At 39.1% G+C, this 20,246-nt stretch overlaps 1 protein-coding gene across 5 annotated transcripts in view; it reads left to right on the top strand.

Annotated features, from left to right (window-relative positions):
- Positions 1-231: 231 nt before the first annotated feature.
- INTS6 (integrator complex subunit 6) overlaps positions 232-20,246 on the top strand; it is a 38,896-nt gene continuing 18,881 nt past the window's right edge. For 2 of the 5 annotated variants that reach the window (XM_059838981.1, XM_059838980.1), the window contains exons 1-4: positions 374-802; positions 1,042-1,119; positions 1,864-2,013; positions 17,063-17,152. In XM_059838981.1, the coding sequence (XP_059694964.1) occupies positions 692-802; positions 1,042-1,119; positions 1,864-2,013; positions 17,063-17,152 (429 nt within the window). In that variant the 5' untranslated portion in view covers positions 374-691. Of the gene's footprint in view, positions 330-373; positions 803-1,041; positions 1,120-1,863; positions 2,014-17,062; positions 17,153-20,246 lie in introns of those variants that run through there. The other 3 variants (XM_059838978.1, XM_059838982.1, XM_059838979.1) reach the window with 2 other exon arrangements.

Genomic DNA, 20,246 nt, shown 5'->3' on the forward strand with positions numbered 1-20,246 from the left:
TGCGAGCACCGGCGCTCCCCGCCCTGCCCCGTGTCCCCCGGCCGGCCGACCGCCCTCCCGCTCGCCACTGCGCCTGCGCGCCCCCGCCGCCCGCGCCCCTGCCGGCCGCGGCCGCCCCGCCCCGCCGATTTGAATATGCTAAGGAGCGGTTACCGGAGCCCTATGGTGGAGCCAGGAGACAGTCACGTTGGACGGGGACGTGTCCTTGAGGGGCGGGGCCGACCTACCCAGGCTGCCTTAAAAACGGGAGGCGAGCGAGGAAGCGCCTCAGTCAGAGCGAGAAAGTGCCGGGGTAGCGGGGCTGCGGCTGCTCCGCCTGAAACTTCTGAGTAACATCAACAGGGGGAGGGGAGGGCGGGTGGCGGTGGAGGAGGAAGGTGGTGGTGGGGGGAAGGTTAGCCAGCAGCGCAGCCCTATCCGCCTCTCCCTCATAAACCAGCCTGTGTTGGGCTGAGCAGGCCCCTCACACAAAGGAGGGCAGGGCAGGCAGGGCTGCCCCCCCTTCCCCCCCGCCTCGGCAGAGGGGCAGCGGGGAGGCGCCCTTCCCCGTGCACAGCACTCACAGCCACTTACTCCTCTCCCGTCCTCCGTCTTTCTCTCCCCCCTCTTCCCCTCACCTCCCCCCACGGTTCTCCCCTCAGCCCCCCGCCCGCTGTCCATGTAGCCGTCCGGCCGCCGGCCCCTCCGCACTATGCCCATCTTACTCTTCCTGATAGACACGTCCGCCTCCATGAACCAGCGCACCCATCTGGGCACCACCTATCTGGACATAGCCAAAGGCGCTGTAGAGACTTTCATGAAGGTACCGGGCTCTGCCTTGCGAGAGGAGGCGAGAGAAAGCGAGCGAGAGTGACTGCGCGGGGAGGGGAGGGGGCGGCAGGGAGCGGGGGGCTGCCTGGGCCGGGGGCGCGGGGCGAGGGCGGGCGGGAGCGAGCAAGAGAGTGCGTGTGTGTGCGGGGAGGGAGGGGAGGGCCGGGCCGAGGGGCTCCGGCGGCGGCGCCGCCTCTCGGCTCACCCTCTGCTTTGTCCCCCGCGCCGCAGCTCCGAGCCCGGGACCCAGCCAGCAGGGGAGACAGGTACATGCTGGTCACTTTCGAGGAGCCTCCCTACGCTATCAAGGTAACCCCCGCTCACCCCCCCCTCCTCCCCGGCCTCCTTCCGGCCCGTCCGCCCCCCGCCCGCCTCGCCCCGGCTGCCAGCGGTCCGGGGAGCGCGGCACACACGGGCTCCGGCGGCGGCGCTGACATCAACATGGCCGACGCTTTTCCCCTGTGCGGTGTGTGCGAGCAGCAATGAACTGTGGGGGATATTTATTCAAGTTGGGAGAAGTGACAGCAACTCCAAGGAGAGTTCGGCTCGCAAGGGGCGAGCCGGGGGAAGGACCGACTTCAGCCCGGAGAGCCCCGGACTCGGAAGGGGACGGCACTTCCCCGGCCCCGCCGCGGCGGGGGGACGGACGGACGCACCGCGCGGGGGAAGGGGGCGGTGGGTCCACATGACACAGGACGGTGAACCTGTTGGAGGTCGCTTCACAGTGCAGTTGGCTTCCATCTGGGCAGGGCTCTGGGAGGGTGATGTAAATAACTCTAAGGTTTGGGCACCCGTGTCCTCAAAGAAATTTGTCCCGTGGAACAAAGTAAAAATGCTCGTTTGGTAAATGGGGAGTTCTAAGGATTGAGAAGTTCATAATTTCAGGGAGCAACATAATTTTCATAATTTTTGGAGCAACATCACATACTAACTTCTGAGGTGTTTTATTATCATTTGTAGTGAGCTGCATGCAGCAGGGGAGGCTCTTTGTAGCCTAACAGGAAAGCAAAACTTGTATCTGCAGAATAAATCTTTTCACATTTCCCTTTGCAGGCTGGCTGGAAGGAAAACCATGCAACGTTTATGAATGAACTGAAAAACCTTCAAGCTGAAGGACTTACGACTCTTGGCCAGTCCCTAAGGACAGCTTTTGATTTATTAAACTTAAATAGATTAGTAACTGGCATAGACAACTATGGGCAGGTAGGTTGACTGTTACTAGGTGGAAAAATCCTAAAACACAAACTTCCCAGAGACAGCCATTAGCTAGTTGTCCAAAGTGGCATCTGCATGAAATATTCAATATGGGTGCTCCTTCAAAAAGTAAGCCGAGCTTGGCTAGCTTGAAGAAATACGGCCAGTGAGTTTGGTACCCAACTTACTTTTCTTGTTCTTTAATTTCAGTCATTTCTCAGTTTTTAAGCTGTGATATAGCCTCCAAGTTGACCTTTTCAGTTCAAATTTTTCCTTTTCTTGTTCAGTCTGTGTTCAGTACCTTAGTGGTTAGCCTGATAGGGTTATGAAAACTTTGCTTTCTCTATACAGTGCTGAACAGTTTGGGAGATGAGCGATTTTTCTAACAACACTGCATGTCCAAAAGTACTGGAAGGAGCACTTTTTCAAAACACTTTCTTTCCAGTGAGTTTACCACAACATTTCTCTGCATACATGTATTTTTATAAACCTGCCTGTTCTATCGGAGCATTGAGAAGCTGTGCTTTTTAAATCTCTCTATTTCAACTGTCCCTTTAAAACAGGAGTTTTATGGTGTGGGCCAGCATTCTCATGCTCGTTAGTATGAGCTGCTAAAATGCAGACATTGTAGGGTAAATGTGTGCCTTGGGACTCAGAGTTCTTTCTGCTGCTGGATCAAAGCCTGGATTTGTTTCACATGAAGGATGCTACTAGTACTTTTCATGTGGGCCATCCCAACTTGAATCTCCCCTTTTTGATTGTTATTCTCATGTAATTCTGTGTCCACTCTCTGAGGATTAGTACTTAGTACTGCTCCTGGCATTTACCACGGGAATGTGGTTGTGAACCTTAAGTCCCCCTTCTCCCACTATTTCCCAGTCTAAGCAGAGTTTGTTATAACATGCCACTTGTGTTTATGAAGGAAATTTGTCATGCTGCATTGTAAGGTTTTACCATGCAATAGTCAAGTGAGCCTAAACATTTTTAAAATGCCTGTTTAGTGATGAAACTTTAAAAAAGGATTAGTTCCACACATTGGGTTTTTTCCTATGGCCATCTGATGTCCTCTTACATCTGTGTGTAATTTTCCCATTTTTCTGGTGTTTTTGTTTAGTTACAGGAGCTATATTCTTGAACACTTAACCCCTGTAGGCCCATACACAAAATATTGCTCTTTCCCATTGCTACTGATAATTATTCTAATTAAACCCATGTCAAATAATTTGCTCTGAGCCATCTGTGCTCAACTACTCAAGTAGGCAGTTGAGTTGTCATGATTGTTTTGACTCACTAGTAGTGTTCATTACTGTAATAGCTGCTCTTTTGCCTGTGAAGCAATGACTTTTGTCTGATCTCTTCTGGTAGTCTGTCTCTGTGGGCTTGAACCCCACCTTCACTTAGGCACGGTTTTGCTCCATTCCACATGTGGAGCTGGCTATTAAAGAGGTATTCACAATGTGCAGTCAGGTGACTAAATAGAAATTCTAACTCTTTTTAGCATCTGCAAAAATAGATGACTCTATTGCAAGTCACAGGTCATCTGCTGCTTAAGTCAAAGGTTCCCATTTTGGCTGTTCTAACCAAAATAGCAATTTTAAAAAATAAATTCCACAACATTTAACTCATCCTTCAGCATTTGCAAGATGAGCTCTAGGGCATCTAATTGTCTTCATCTTCACATTGGTCTTTAAAACTGTGGCTTGATAGCCTGTCATTGTTCTCTTATTCTTGACTACCACCTACAATTTAGTTAGGACAAATCAGTGTATAACCATACACAGTATGAGAAGCTTAAAAATCCAGGAAAATAAGTGGTCAGAATGCTCAGTTGCATTTTAAATAGTTTTCACTCAGAATATAAATTATTGATAAACTTTTTTCCAAAGCAGCTACTAATATTAACACTATGAAACAGTAGTTAACTGAAATTTAGCAGACAGATATTTGAGTATGTCAGGGTAAGAGAAAATAATTTTACAAAAAAATAGCAACATACAGACCATCTTAGATGTGGTATTATGTGACATAATAAAATCCAAACTTAATCTTCTGTGGGAAATTTCTCTGGCTAAACATCTTTCAACTGTCATGCTTGTGTTTTGGTGTATTGACAAACTACTAAGATATTTGCTGAGATCCACTTGTTTCACAAAAATGAATTGTAAACCAGACTTTTCTTACACATGCTAATGACAAGACATGATACAAGCCTGATGGAATTGTCTGGTTATGTCTCCACTAGTGGCATCTTGTACCCCTGCTGAGTGCAAACTGTTGGTTTAAATGGCAGAGTTTAAATGGCAGTATACTCAATCTCTTTCAGAGTTGACCAGAGTTCTCCATCAGCTGACCTTCTGAACAAGAATGATGGCTGAAGGGTCATTCTGGAGTTGGGGAAAATCTGCTTCATATTTTCTTGCTGCTTTAATGTTTGGATTTTTATTATGAGTCTTTATCATACTGCATATGCAATGATTGAGTTACCATGTGATCAGCTGATCACAGGATCTCACATTTAAATCTTAAAGGACACTGTCAACACATTTCAATTGTCAAGAGCCTGGAAGATTTTTTCATAAGCTAGTTCTGATATAAATGCTATGATAGGGCTTTATAAATATTTTGTCTTACTGAGGAGTTGCTAGATCCAATTGTTTTGGAGGCTTTTGTTAAGAAAAATGGTTTTGAAAAGTACACATTTTAAGGTGGTTGTTCCTTAAACTTTTGCAGCACGTTCAGATTGATAATTTCATTCATTTACTGCTTGGATCCAATAGTTTTTTCCCCTTTAGTATGCTTTGTGGTGATTATAGCAGAAGAATAAACCTTCAACTAGGGTGTCAGCTTTTAGCATTCACTAAAAATAGTGATCCTTTTCACCTTCTGCATTTCTATGGAGAACTTAGGGGGGGAAAAAAAAAATACAGCATCTGCATGTCTCCAGGAAGAAATAGGTTTAAACACACTAAATTCAGTAAGAGTTTGTCACATCACACAAAATATTGTACTTCATTAGCCCAGTTTACACTTAGATAATTGACTCCTTTTTTTCTCTAGTTCACCTTTTCCATTATTTCAGGTAGTCTGAAATATCCAGCCTTTTGCTGGCACGTTTTTTGTCCTCTTGAAGTACACTGTTAGCTCTTGTAACCATGGCTAGTTCAGCAGGACAGGAGTAGTCAGACCTTAACCAAACAGTTTTGAGTATAGCAAATGTGCAGCTTGTTATAGTTGATAGAAAGGTTAAATACTGATAGATGTTTCTGTGGAAACAAAAAGCATTCCAAATGTAGCTGCTGTTACGGTGGAGTGAAAATGTAAACAAATGGTTGAAATAAACCATCAGCTTCAGTTACTTACAGTTTGTAGTGAGGTTTCTAAGCCTAAGCGCTGAATCTGAGGTAGGTAAAATTGTATCAATGGTGTTTTGATACTCATGTGCCAAGGACCAGCCTAGCTCTACCAAAGGTGGAATCTGATGGATGCTTGAAATTGTTAAAACTCTGATTTATTGCTACCCTGTGTGTTTCATGTTGCCTGTTATTTGTGAAATGCTGAAAGACTCTTCCTGGTTTTTTTCAGCAGTATAGCATAGAATAAGGTTTGAGAGGATAAAATACACTTAACTGAATTAATTTCAAAGTATTTTTACTACTTTTTCGGGATGAAATTGCTTTAATACTGCATATAGAAAGTGCTTTTCAATAATATAAGCTTTTTATGTGTTTTTAAAATCTGACTAGAGTATCTTGCACATTTTTCAGCAGCATTACTACTGCTATGAGTTTGACTTTTAAACTAATCTAGTGTAACAAAAGCACATGGTAACTTTGTTGCTCTGAAACAGAAAAGTCAACTAATGTGTCTAATACAAGTGGATTTAGACTAGGTATTTTTCATTCACAGTGATGAATAAGATGCTGCCTTCATTTAGATTAGCACAAGAAACACTGTTTGGGTGACTTGCCAGGCTGTGTACAGTCTTGGTGAAAGCCTTTTATTCTGTAGTTTATATCACATATGAGCAGAAGCATAACTAAATCTTTTGAGGATAAAACTAAAATCCAAACGGAATTCAACTGATAAAGAATATTTTTGGGAATTTAAGCATACATCAGAGCTGGAAGTTGGAAGGTATCCTGCATATGATGGCATTGTTTTTAAATAAGTTGTTTCCAAGTGTTTTGATCATGCCATGTATGACTATCAAACAACACACTCTTAGCTTAACTGCTACTTGATAGTTCTTTCTGAGTATCGGTTTAGACCCATATATAGCTACAGTAGCAGAATTGCTGATGTGTTCCCACAGTAAAACTGTGCATTGGTCTGTAGAATTCAGGGTGGTTTGCTACAATGGCATAAATATTGTAGTATTCCAAATACAGGTAAATAGTGTACCTAGGAGATAATGTCTAATCATACTTGTAGACACAAGACAGCTTTAAGTCACACATTCTAGGCTGACTGCTTGCTTATGTGCTTGTCTAGGTTCTCCTGAGCTTGTAAAACCACAAAAATCACACGTGAAAGAAATACTGTTCCCTAACGTGGACTACATTATGCTTCTGCAGTGATATGTTCTGTTTTCTTTAAATTGTTGAGCAGTTTTATTTTCCCAAGACACTTTTGACGATTGCTACTGTATTTTGTTACTCTCAAAAGTCAAAATCCGTTGATGTATGACTTTTGTCTTGGTATTTTGGTATCATAATGCACTGCACTGAAATGACCTGTGCTGCATGTGTCTCCAAATTTGGAACCAAAGTTTAGTTTAGCATTTCCTGCTTTGTCATGCTGTCACAGTTGCACATGCAGTTTGCTTCTCATGTTGTTAGACGCAGAGATTCACACTTCCAGAGTAGCTCTCCTGGTCTCTTTTTTTGCCCCCCCTCCCCCAAGAAAACCAAATAGGACAATTTCAGACAGTAGTAAACAACATCACAAGTGTAAGTGTAATAATGGCAGAAATATGAGAGGCTTTCTCACAGTCTCATATTTTCTGTGGAATGGCAGTGGCTTTAACATGAACCTGTATTCCTGCTGATGTCAAAGATCTGTATGTGAAGTGCTGGTAAAAATCAATCATTCTCATCTGCTGTGTGATGAAATTAAGCATATTGGTTTGAACTTACACCTTTTAGACTAACCTTTAAACATGCCGTCCTTGTTTTAGAATACCCTCTAGTGAGAGCTACAGCAGGCACTGTCAAGGTGTTTTTTTCGCATTGTGATGTGGAACTGCTTGCCCTTTAGCACTCCCGGCACAACAAAGTTCAGACTCTTAAATGTTTTTAAAATCACTTGTGTAGTTCCAATCCAGTGTGTTTTTAAAGAATTTGAACCTTTCATGAAGTACTTAATTTTTTTCCAGTGAAAGCAATTTAATCCATCTGTTCCAGTAGCAGAAAGAGGATACTTCAAACAATTTGATTTGGAAGAGGCAGTGCTATAACATGTTCATTCATAATTTATTTACATACACTGTGCATTTTGTCCAGCTACATTGAACAAATACAGAATATGTCACTGGACTCACATAGGGTACTGATGATGGTGGTGTTTTCTGATGCTCAGTATACAGAATGAGTGAAAAGTGGGCATCTCTATTGCAACAGTTCTGCCCTCCCAGCTTTGAATCCCAGAATGCCAACTTGATTGTGTGCATCTTCTGTAAGGCATACTCAGCCTAGATCTCTGCTCTGGAACTTGTGGCCTCTCAAGGGTTCATAGTTGCTTCAAGTTGTGTGACTTCATGTTGTAAAATAAATCAGTAATTGATCAGTGAAATTAATAAACTGGACTGAACTGTGGTGGTTCAAAGTTGGTTTAGAACAACCAAGTTGCTCCTGCTGTTGTGGTAAACTCCAGGAAGTAATTGTGAGTGAGTCTTTGGGAAGTTATTCTGAAGAATTGCTCTGTGTTCATAGGTCAATAAGCTACTTTTAGTCAGCTTATCAGTACTCTGGATTATTGACCCCCTAAATTGTGGGGAGATTTTTGTAAGCAAGTCTGTCTCTTCTGCTTGGTGGTGTGTATTTTGGTTAGGTTTTTTTCCCTCTAATTAGTGTGGGCAACTGTAGGACTTGTTACCCTTCTTCAGCGTATGGAGAACAGAGGCCTGCCTTAGTCTGAATTGCACTGACTGAGCCAGAACCAGCTGTGTAAGGTCATTGCTGTGAAGCAGAAAGGCTTCTGTAATTAGGGACTTGATCCAGGGCTTGGCAAGGTCAGTTATTTTTGGAATAAAACATTCAGAAATATTTTTAGGAAATAAAACCAAAATCGTCTTTAACTCAGAGTCATTGGAGCTGACTTTAAAGTTATGTTTGGTATGAATTGTGTTAATTTATTTTTCTTAGAAAAAGCTTATAAAGACTCAAATAAAACCTATTTTTAACGGCTCACATTTACTATGCTCACTCAATAACTTCAAAAACTCCTGTAGCTTATTGGCTGATTATCCAATTTCAAATGATTACAGTAGTGATGAATTTATTAATCTGTAACTAGCTGATAAGGTGCATCTTTTTCTGTAAGTTACCTTAAAAAAAAGCTACAAGTTGTGATTGAAGTTGATTTTGCTGCTTAGGTAAATAATTTAATTTCATTTAAGAAAAAGTTTTTCCCCTTCTGGCATTATACATCTGTCACATCAGTACTTAAATGTTTCAAATGTTAGTGGCATTTTGTTCTTCATTTTAATATGGTTTTTCACTGTGTGGTTACTTGCTGGAATTCATTATGTGTAAAATCCCTGTTCTATGCATATTTTATTTTTTTTAAACTTTGATGTAATTGTGAAAGATTGAAGGGCTGAATTGTTTTTGAAACTTACCAAGGACTTAATCTAAATTGGAATAGTTACTAGTTAATCAAGAAATTATCACTTATATAATGTGATATTTAAAACTCAATTAGATCTGTTCTTAAATGAAAGAGGACAAACCTATATATTAACCTGTGATTTTTGAAACTGTGACTTACTAATGTTGGGACCTCTCTGATTTAGGCACATGAAATTATCTTGAAGTTTTAAGTTTGAGGTCTTAGTAAATCTACTATGTATTCATCATTCCTTTATTGTTCAACATGAACAGAGTCTTAAACTTCTTCCTTAACACATGCCTTCTGTTTTCACGTGTATTATTCAGTATGGAGAAGATGTATTCCAAAATGACCTGTTCTTGCATTGAAACTCATTTTCAGGCTGCTTTGAGTTGCCTCTTTTGTTTTCTTGCTGTTAGTTTTGGTTTTGTTCTTGGCACAAACTTTTTGAGGGAGTTCCAAAATGACTGAAGTTGCGCAATTAAATGGTCTTCAAGTAGTTCATTCTGTGCCAGACTTGGAAACTCAATGTGTAAAGTTATGAGCATCTATAAAAATCATACTAAGCACAGTGAATTTTCTTGTGGCATGTTCCAGGATGGATATGCAATGAAATCATTGCCTATAGAAGACAAACTTGCAGCCTTTAGCAAAGCAAGCAGTTGATATGCTTAGATATATTTCTGTGACTTTGTTTTTGAAAATGGGTTTGCTGTTTCTTGTGCAATTCAGATAGCTGTTTTGTCTCTAGCATTTCTAATTATAGAAGTGATATCTGACTGGATCTTTGGTTGTTGCTGTTCAGCTTTGACTGGACATGGCTAGTTTAAGGTGCTGTGTTTGGAGGTTCAGTAGTCAATTGAAGTCATAAATGGCTATTTTAAAAAAGATTTTTACAGATAATGCCTAGGTCCAAAATACCAAGGAGCAAATGACTTGCTTTTATTTGATTTATTTTCCTCAATACCTTAAATTTCCTTTTCTTAAATGGAACTTGGGTAGCCTTTGTTATGGACATAATGGTTGTTTCAAGCATTCTCCCTTAGTTCTGCAACTGATGTGCTGAGGAGTTTGATCTCTGGCTCAGCCTTAGAAAAAGTCTGCTGTTACAATTGTGTTTGGCTTTGAAAGCCTTTTGCTAACTGATTTTTCTTTAAATTTCTTTTTATTTAAGTCTATAACTTAATTTGTTCCTCGTTGCCTGAAATGCAGAAAGCTTCACGCCACCAAATAGTGCTATGTACAAACACAGTGTGAGCAAAAATTATTTCCTTTACTGCTAATCTGTAGTGCTAGTAAGAAATGAAACTGAAACCATGTAACTGCCCTGTAATCCTACATAAGTATTCCAGTTAAGAAACTGTGACTAGCCCATGTCTTGGGCATTGTAGTAACTCTTGGGTATTTGTTATGTAGTTAACTAAAGAATTGTCTGCAACGTGGGAAATTAATTTGCCTACAATAACTGTGCTGGAGTCTATGGAGGAGGACAGCTGAATTTAGGTTTTGTAGTCTTGCCTCATGGAGGAAAGATATTTTGTGGTAGCCATCCTTACTGTAAAATTGTTGGTTTTGTTGACTTTTGGAGTATGCTTGCAGGAGAAATCATTACTGCTTGAAAAGCATTTTTTATTTTTTTGGGAGGAGGGAGATGGTGTGTTAATGGAAACATGGATTCAGACCTTGATAAATTCTACTGTGCCTTCTTAAAACTCTATTTTTAAGGTCTTCTCCAAAAGAAAAAATAATTTGAGATAGAATACTGAGGGAGGGGGGAAGGTTAGCTTCAAAAGCAAAGGGAATGTGTCCATAATACAGTTCAATGTTTGTGGGTGAGCCTTCCAAACATGGGCAGTCTGCAGCAAAAAAAGGAAGAAGTCGAATGATAGTATGTGCTTCTATGATGTCTAAACCGTTACCCAGTTGTTGGATTAAACATATGTTAAGAAATTAGAGTTCAGTGAGGGATTACTTCTTGTTTGTACTTATACATGAATATTTAAGGTTTTTATTTACATGGATTTAGACAGAAGGTATTAACCTGTTGTTGTGTGTTTTGAGGTAGTATGCAAATAGAGCATGCCTCTGGTTTATCTTGTTGCTCAAAACACCTCCTATGAGGACAGATTTTATTAACTTGTGCCCCCTCTGCTGGCTGGTGTTCCAATTACAAAGTAAAATACAAGTTTACAAAGGTGAGGTACTCTCTGATAGGCTATTTTGGCCAAATAGCAGTTTATAAATGTTGCTTTTATGCAGCTGAAACTACGGCAAAACCCGTGGGAGAATTTGGGAGAGTCTCTGGTAGTGTTGAGAGTTGGTGTTTTCATAGTACAGTTACTGTTTTGGCCTCAGTCAAGACTCCGTAAGCATTTGTCTAACCTCTTTCCCTCATCCCTGAGTTGAAGAAGTGTGATCTTTTTATTTACCCTGGGTGTGTATATTGTTATATATACAGAGGAGCTAGATCTTTATGGCTTTTGGGACCACACTTTGGTCTTCTAAAACCTGGTACTATCAGTTGCTTTTCTGATAGCAGTTGTTTTCCCCTTAAGATTTAGGATTCTCTTCTTTGGGTTGTAGTGAGGCAGTCTCTCAAATTATCTTTGACAGGTGATGAATTTTCCTGTCTTCTTTCTGAAACCTGTCTGTTGGTGAGGTAGGGTTCCCAGCTGCCTGGTGTGAACAAAAAGCAGAGCACAAGTCCTCCCATCTTGGGTACTGCAGGGAGAGCTAAAAGATGTCAGTATTATCGCAGAGGATGGTTGTCCATACTGCAGGTTTGTGTGTGTGGACTAGATCTAATAGTAAGAGTCATTCTGCTGTCCTGCAGCCCTTTCAGAAAAACACTGGCCTTTTTTTCTTGGAGATAGTGTAATTTCTGGAATGGGGCTTTCATTAGCTTATTTCATAAGATTACTCTTTGTGACTGGTGTTGTCTTTATCATTAATTAGGCATCAAGGGAGATTTCTGATTTGTATTGAAATTTCTTTTATGGCTTGAAATCATACCATATTTCAAAACACCCATCCTGTGTAAAACTCAAACTGGTTGGTATAGCTCTTGTTGAACTTTCTTCCGAGATTTCTGAGAGTGATCTTGAAATACTTCTGCTGTGCAAATATCTGGTCTTCTACTCAGACCGAACTGCTCCCACTGCTGTATTATATATTGAATAATCAACAGCATCAAGGGAACATATTGAAATCTTTATGGACAGCAAGATAGATGAGTTAGCAACTTTCTTTGTGTGTGAAGTCCATCTTTGTCAGATCTTAAGCCTGTACAGAATTTGTATGTTCTTCAGCTCTTAATCATTCAGGCTGAAAGCACAGAAGTTTCTCTGACACTGAGGTGCTTCCACTTCAAAGAATCAATTTCAGTTCTAAAACAGGCATAGTAAATAAATACAATTGCAAAAGTTATTTTTATCATGCAGGTTCAGTCAATTACATAATACTGTGACTGAATTTAGAGCTGCTATATTTTTCAGTCTGGCCACAGAATTGTGGTGCTCTTATGGTGACATATCAGGTGAGATGTCAGATTTATTAATGCAAATGTTGTAGTAGAATTGGACTGCCCTTTTTGCACTCCCCCACCTGCATCGTGTTCTTCCTTGTGTTCTGATAGATCAAAGTTTCACAGTATGTTTGTGTTAAATATTAGGTACAATTTGAAGACATTTTGCTTCTTATCAAGTAATAGGAAAGAATTTACTGATCTACCAAAGCTGAACACATATTCTTTCCCTAGTACTGTAGTGCATTACATGTGTATGCATGGTTGTGGTGTGTGTCGACATACATTTGAAAATCCTTAAAGGCAAAGTAATTTTTGTAGAGTTTAATTGCCAGCTATAAATTGACTGAAATACTGCTGTGATGACAGTGTATTCAGCTGTGCTTGTGACTTGGGAAACAATTGTGCAAAATCTTAAAATACACTTGGTTCTATAGGACTTGCCAACTACAGTGATTAATTCTGTGGGGATAATAGAAAATAGCCAGAGCTGCTGAAAGTGTGAGTTGGACAAGTAAGAAGTTGCACAAGATGCTGCAGTTCTTATGTAACTGATGATCAGAACAGTTGTTAATACCTCTGTGTACTTGACTGATGGTGTTTTGCCTTGAGCAATGAAGGGGAAAGTCTCCAATAAATGTTAATGTCTTAGACATTTAATGATTTTGCTAAAGCGTAACTGAAGTTTCTAAGAAACAAAAAAAGTGAAAACCATGATGGATTTGGACCATCTGTTTTAGTTTGAAATTCAAGCTCAGTGTTTTGATATTTTTTAAGCTGTGTATCAGTTAAAAAATAGCTTTAAAGCTAATAATTTTTGTCATTCTGACTTTTAGATTTCATTTTAAGCTGTTGCTTTTGAACAATCTGTTGCTCACAGATTCTCAGGAGCATTTGAGACTCTTGATCTTCTAAATTATAAAAAACCAAGACTGAATTCAAAAATTGATACTGCAATTTTGTATTTCATGGTCAGATGTCTAAATTTACTGAGTTAGGGCTGATACTTTTGAAAATGGAAAGGCTCTGCTGAGATAATATAATGGGAGATAGATAACAATACAGCTTGCAGAGTTTTGTAATTTACTGAAATTGAAGTGTACCTTTTAGACATTTGTCGTGATCTCAAAAGGCATTTTTCCAGTTCCTAGTGATATGTTCTATTAAAAAATATGCACTTAAATTCTGTTCATGTCTATTTTCAGCTTCCAGTCTTTCTTGGTCTTGAGGCTTCCGTACTACTAAAAACTTATTTTTGTAGTAGTTGCTTATTCTGTCATTTTTAGTCTGATTTGTTGTGGTTTGGTCACATTTCTACCTCATCCATTTCTTCAGTTCTGCAACACTTCTGACTCTGAAATTGATATTTGAATGTATGCTTTGAGATAAGTCTTTATCTTCTCTTCCTGCATGTATGATATTGTATACTTGCATATGTAAAGGTCACAATAGGTCTTGAACTGCTTTACCTCTACACTTGGAAGAAGGAAAAAAATCATGTGTGTATTAATTAGTCACGCTGAAATTTGATGCTAAGCTTACTTGCCAGTGGGAGTGAATTCTTAGTTGTGAGAGCCTTAACCAGGCTATAATATGTCTTGATAATTTGATACACTTTCTGGCTTGATGTGAGGCTCCCTCTGAGAGCATCACACAAGCTGGGGTGGTATGGGATTCCTCTTTCTGTGATACCTTGTGAGTGGTGTGGAGCTCAGTGGTGCTCTGTATTTGTGTGTTATCTAAGCACAGAACAGCTGGAGACCAAGGGAAAGGCAACCAATGCAGCTGAGTTGCTTTGTATGTTGGAGCAGTCATAAAGCTGTCAAATTGTTCAAATGGAAGTGTTGTGTAATATAAGTTCATTTTAAGGCTTTGAATCTCTTGCTTTTTAATCAAGCAAACTTTCCCTGGTGTTGATGCTGTTTTAAGTAACTTTGTTTCCAAAAGAGATCTGTGGGGCTTTTTGTTGTCTTGGTGCACATCTGTCCTTGGAAATGTAGATTGTGAATTAAAAAAAAAAATCCTCCTCATACCTTTTTACAGGGTGGTCAGACATTAAAACCTTAGGTGCTTCTTCCTGTTTTCACCACTGCTACGAACTTTCAGAAGGAAAAGCAGTGTGTTGAAAAGAAGTTGCTTCTGAAATAAATAAAGCCTCATGCTGGTTATCAGAGTAAGTTGTAAGCAGGCTTATTATACCTTGTTATCCTGAGATGCTTTCCCCAGTGCATTGCAGCATACCTCTAAGCTGCCAAAGAGATGGTAGTGTACACTGTCATTCACTGTTCCTCTGCATAGCCAAAATAATTGGGCTGGACTGAATTAATTACCCTGCATTTACAGTCAATGATGTTGCTATGTATTTTGAAGAATGGCATTTCCAAGACTTGATGGTAAATGCTTTTTTTTAAAAAAAGTTTATTTCTAGGGGAAGAGAAATAGAAAGTAATTTGATTGCTGTAGAATTAGATTAATTAGATAGAAATAAAGTTCTCAACCAATTGTTGACAGAAGTGCTGCAGTTTAGTTAAAAGAATTGGTAAGTCTTTTGGAATTCAATTTTATGATGTCTGACTGTTGAGAGCTTATATAAATAAGAGAGGGTTTTGTTGGAGGAATACTTGACTTAACATTGGTTTTGAATGCCTTTTTATAACTAAGGTGAGGAGCAGGGTCAGAAGAGTCAGTGGTGGTCTTTAAAAAGTAATGACATGGAAATTTTTAGTCAAAAGTAGTAAATCTCAGTAATAGGCTTTTTTTACTGCAATTCTTCCATGATACATTTTAATTATCTTTCTGAAAACAATTGATTCTTAGTATGTGAGTGACTGTCCTTTGTATATGTAAAATACTTGTGAAATTACAGAGAGTAGCCTGAGCATGAAGACATTTCTCCGCCAGACATGTTTCGTAGGGGGCTCAAGTGTAGAAACTCTTGTTTCCTTCCTTATAATTTCATGATCATTATAACATCAGCTGTTTAAGGCTCAAACTTTAGATGGGAAAAAATTGAGACAAAGTATAGTTAAGGAATGAAAAAGTTTCTCAAGATGATCAGGATATCCAGATAAATGGTGTTGTCAGAGACGGAAATTTTAACACTTGTATTTGAAATTGCACCAGAATATTAACTTAGCATTGGTTATGACATTATAAATCTGTATTTTCATCAGTTGTGAATTCATTTTTACAATGATTTGTTAGTAATAGAATTCAAGTATTTTTATTGTTAGTATTCATGAGAGATATCTAGTTACAAACCCTGCTTTCTGTATTATTTCAGTGCAATGTAATTAGCTTCCAGCTGATGTTTTGCAGTTGTGGTAAACTATTGGCAGAATAACATACTGTAACTGTTAGGAAGTAAATAAGGCTAAATATTATTAGGAAATTATTTTAATTAAAATGGAGTGTTTTGAGGGTCCTTAAATCCTTTTGAGTAATTGTTTAAATTATGAAGTAGCTTGGCTTTCATGGGAGAGACTGATCTTCATTTTAATTTGATTTTTGCTTATTTTTTGCAGTAATGGTATGCTATTAGGAAAAAAAATCTTTAATCTTTTTTTTTTTACTAAGGTTTGAGAAAATATTGACCACTATAAATATGGTGCTGCCACAGCAGTCAAACTGGATACCCTTCACCAAATATATGAGATTGTTATATAATAGTTCTGTTTGAAGCACAAAATCAGATCTTTTATATTTCATGGGTTCTAAAAATGAATTTAAAAGGTCTTTTAAAACCTGTTAGTTCTCCGTGTTTTTAGAGTAAATTGCAACCATTCATGAGATAATTTGTCTGTATAAGCGGAACTAGGCTGCAGGTTTAGTTACATTTTTCTTTGTTTCCTGAGGAAAAAAAACAAGACCTTGATATTAGCAAGAGGAGGACAGGACATACTAAACAAAATCTTGTAATGACTTTTATTCAGTCCATTATTAACCCTAGGTAGAGTGAAATGTGTTACCTAAGCTTGGAGTTGATGTATCCATGGAATACTTTGAAATTCTTTTTCAGAAGGCACAGAAAGCTCCTAGAATACTGGCAGTAGATAAAGGAATACCAATACCTGACCTCAAGTTTTTGCTACAGCTAGGCTAGCTGCCTGTCTTGCTGGGATCCTAGAATATCTTGCTTTGTATATGTTTGTCTTAAATGATACATATCGAAAGTTTATCTATTTTTCAAGTATTTGTTTCTGAAGTAGGTTTTGTGTATGCACGTTGAGCCACTTTGATCAGAATGAAACAGGTGCTATGTATATCAGTCTTAATGCATGGAATAGTAGTTCTTAACCCAGGGGTCATGATCACAAGATACTATGTAAATACTTTACTTGGACACAGACTAATTAACTCACACAAAATTGGCCCTGGAATAGGGATAATTGGAACTACCTTTTGAGGAGACGGTTGCTTTACTAAACAGCTGCTAGTTTGTCAGAATATCTTGCAAGCCTTATTCTTGAAGTGCTATGTTAACCATTTTTGCTGTTTCTCTATGCATTCATTGAATACAGGCATACTAAGTGTCTGGCATTCTGTGGTCTGAGGGGAAAATGCTCAGAGACCCATTGTGCTGCAATATGTGGTACATGAGAATAAATATCTCAAGCTTTGTTGTTTTGTTAGCTGATATCAGTGGCTATTTAATGACTGAACAGAGTTTGTTACATCATTTTAAGTAACTGCTTTTTTTCCTCTTAGGGACGAAACCCTTTTTTTCTGGAGCCAGCAATAATTATAACAGTTACTGATGGAAGTAAATTAACTACTACCAGTGGGATACAGGAAGAGGTAAGATCTAACCTCTGGATACAGTAATGTGTACTAAATGTTGTTTAAACATTGATACTGTTTACAGTAGGAGCATAAGTGGCTCCTCAGAAGAATGCTCAGTAACAGTTTAAACTTGCTTGTGTCTTGATTAATTTCAAAGAACTTATTTTAATTTCAGGTAATTTTATGCAATAGTACTATAAAAAACCAAATAACTCTTTTTCCTTCCTGTAACAGAAACCTGTGGTGCAATTGTCTGTTTAGTAGAATGAGTTTGCTCTTTCTGTCTAAGGAGTTCATGGCTTTTAAAATATGTTAGTAGAAGAAATTTATTTCTATAAAGCATGTGTCCTTAATTGGTCTTGATATAAGTTCTTTTTGTACAGACCCAAGTTAAAATAATCATTTCTCAAAGGGTGTCGCCACTAGGGAGTATGTGAAACATGTAATACTCTCACACTGAGTTCTTAAAAAGATTATAAACAAATCAGTAGCCTTTATAATTCAAGGTAAGAACTGAAGAAATATATTCCAAGTTAAATCTGTAGAGCAGTTTAAAATCAAGATCTTGATATACTGGAGTACCCAGTCAGATATCTGGCTAACTCAGAGGTATGGCAAATGCTGAGGCACTGAACTATTTTAACTTATTGGCTGTTTTGAATTCTTGCCTTAAAAAGATGGAAGTGGTAGGATTGGTCTGGCCAGCTCAGTGCCCATTCCATGCAGTAGTAAAAAAAAAAAGCCCAATCAAAACAAACTGTAACAAATCCCTAAGCTCATTCCCTTTTCAGGGAAAGGTTACTATCCAAAGGTCCATTTTAAAACTTAAGTGGAGAATTCAGACTTTTGCATGTGCTGCACCACATTTGACTGTACAAATTAACTTGTTGCACTTAGCTGTTCATTAGTTACTTGGATTTCTCCTAATAATGTATTATATTGCAATTCTTACAGCACTTACAGAATTGTCTGTATAAAAAGTGGTATTTGAGTGGTTTTGTAATATGTCTGACTTGAAGAGAGTTGAATGATTGTGTAATTCTGTGTGGACTCTTAAGAAGCATAGCTAATAACTGAAAGGGAATTCCTGGATCCTCACTAACAAGTAGATTATCTGTATGAAATCTCACTTCCACCATACTTTTTTTAAACCCATTAAGCTATTTTCAGATGAATTCCAGGATTGATTGTGTGCAGTCCAAAATACTGAGTAGTGTGACACATATAGAGTCTTCTGCAACATACACTGCTGTTAGCAGCAGAATACTGGTTTGGGTGATCTTTTGCCTGTGTAAGTCCTTCCTTGAGGAGAGGAGTCTCTGTTATCATGTGACTTGTAAAATCTGTACTGACTTACTGGAGTGAGGAACACCAAGGTGCTCAGAGGGTGAAACTCATAACCTCTGGGTGGTGGCTGAGAACTGGGTTTGTTCAGTCTTCAGAAGAGAGAACTGGGGAGTGCTTTACCATCCTTTGCAACAGCTGAATGGGATAGGGAGCTTGTCTTTTCCTGGAGGTACCCAGGGCTGAGATAAGAGGCAACAGCTGCAAGTTGTCCCATGGGAAGTTCTGATGAGATATCAAGAAAATCTTTAACTGTATGGGTGATCAAACGCTGGATGTATTGTCAGGTGGTTGTGGAGAGGGAAAAAGCTGCAAAGCTGCATTGGACAAGTCCCTGAGCAGTCAAAAGCCTGTGGACTGTGTAACTGTTGTGTGTTTCTTCTGGTGTATGAAGTGCTATGACTCTGTTATATTTCCTTTCATCTTTGCTACTCAAAATTATTTAGGTAAGAAAGCTGCATGAGTAGTTAAGCTTTTTCTTTTACAACAAGAATCAGGACTTTTATAGCCATCCAGGTTTTTTTTGTTTTATTTTCCTTTTAATGTGAGTGCAACTTCATCTTAGTCTTCACAAGAAGACATTTTCCTCTAGTCAGGCAACCATTTGGTCATGCATTCACATCTTTAAACTGTTGTAACTTAGGTTGAGACAAGGGGTTTTCTAGTGACTGCATAAATCTACTAAGTTTAGACTTGGCTCATGATCAGTGCTGACTGATAAGTGTGTGCTACAACCAGAGTTTTTGTTGTGATGATGTCAAATCAGGCTCAATGTTACAATCTTGTGATTGTTAAATTGCATTCTAGAAAGGCAGGATTTGCTCTAATAGTGAATTAATGTGGGTTTTTTTGTTATAAATAAGCCAGTGTAAAGGTGTTCCATCCCTCCAGAAGGTGAAGTGACCACTGTTCTTCCTGCAAGACAAAATTTGAATGCAAGCAGGTTTGAGAGCTCTTCCATATGTGTGTACTGGGTATATGTTTCATACCCAGCCAAGGATGTTATTTTTTTTTTCCTTTTTTTTTTGCCATAGGTGTACTGGTATAAACATTCTTAACACTACCAAAGAGAAGAGGAGCAAAGCATCCAAAGGGTGCTACTACTGTCTTTCAGGGATGATCTTTTGCTGCTGTCAGTGTGTGTCCTATTGATCAGAATTTTTCTTAGTCTACCTGAAATGTCCTTTACAGGTACCTCTCAAGTTGGACATACAGAAATGAGCTAGAATTATTACAGGAACACCACGCTGGAGATACGGAAGTTGATTGCTCCTCTTTGGTTCACTAGCAAAGCTTTTTCAGTCACTTTGAAATGTCTGTTCTGTTCTTTGGGTTTGACTTTGGAGAGGCTTTTCAGAGTTGGTGTTGGAAGTGATCATATCCCGCTGGCTATGACAACCATGTTTTTACTTCCTAGCATCAACTGAGGCAGTGTATTTTTAGTTCTTTTAAGGCATATGTACAAGGTAACCAACAGTGTTGGGCTTTGGTGTTTTGTTGGGGTTTTTTTTTGGAAAGCCTGTGAAGCCAGCATGGGACCTGGAGGCAAGTTTTCTCAAAGCTTTGTCATTCAGATGAACATTTGCATTCTTACCAATGAAATCAGTTTATCACTATGGGAACACTGTCATTTGCCTTAGTGTGAAGCAGCCAAGCTTAAATCTCTTTCAGAGCTTTTGCTGAATTCTTCAGATGTCCTGTTCCTTTGTGGATTTTAAAATGGGTGTTGCAGATAGAGCCTTGACCTTCAGTGAGTGCTGCTTTG

This window comes from Haemorhous mexicanus, chromosome 2 (genome assembly GCF_027477595.1).
Source record: "Haemorhous mexicanus isolate bHaeMex1 chromosome 2, bHaeMex1.pri, whole genome shotgun sequence".
Taxonomy (NCBI): Eukaryota; Metazoa; Chordata; class Aves; order Passeriformes; family Fringillidae; genus Haemorhous; species Haemorhous mexicanus.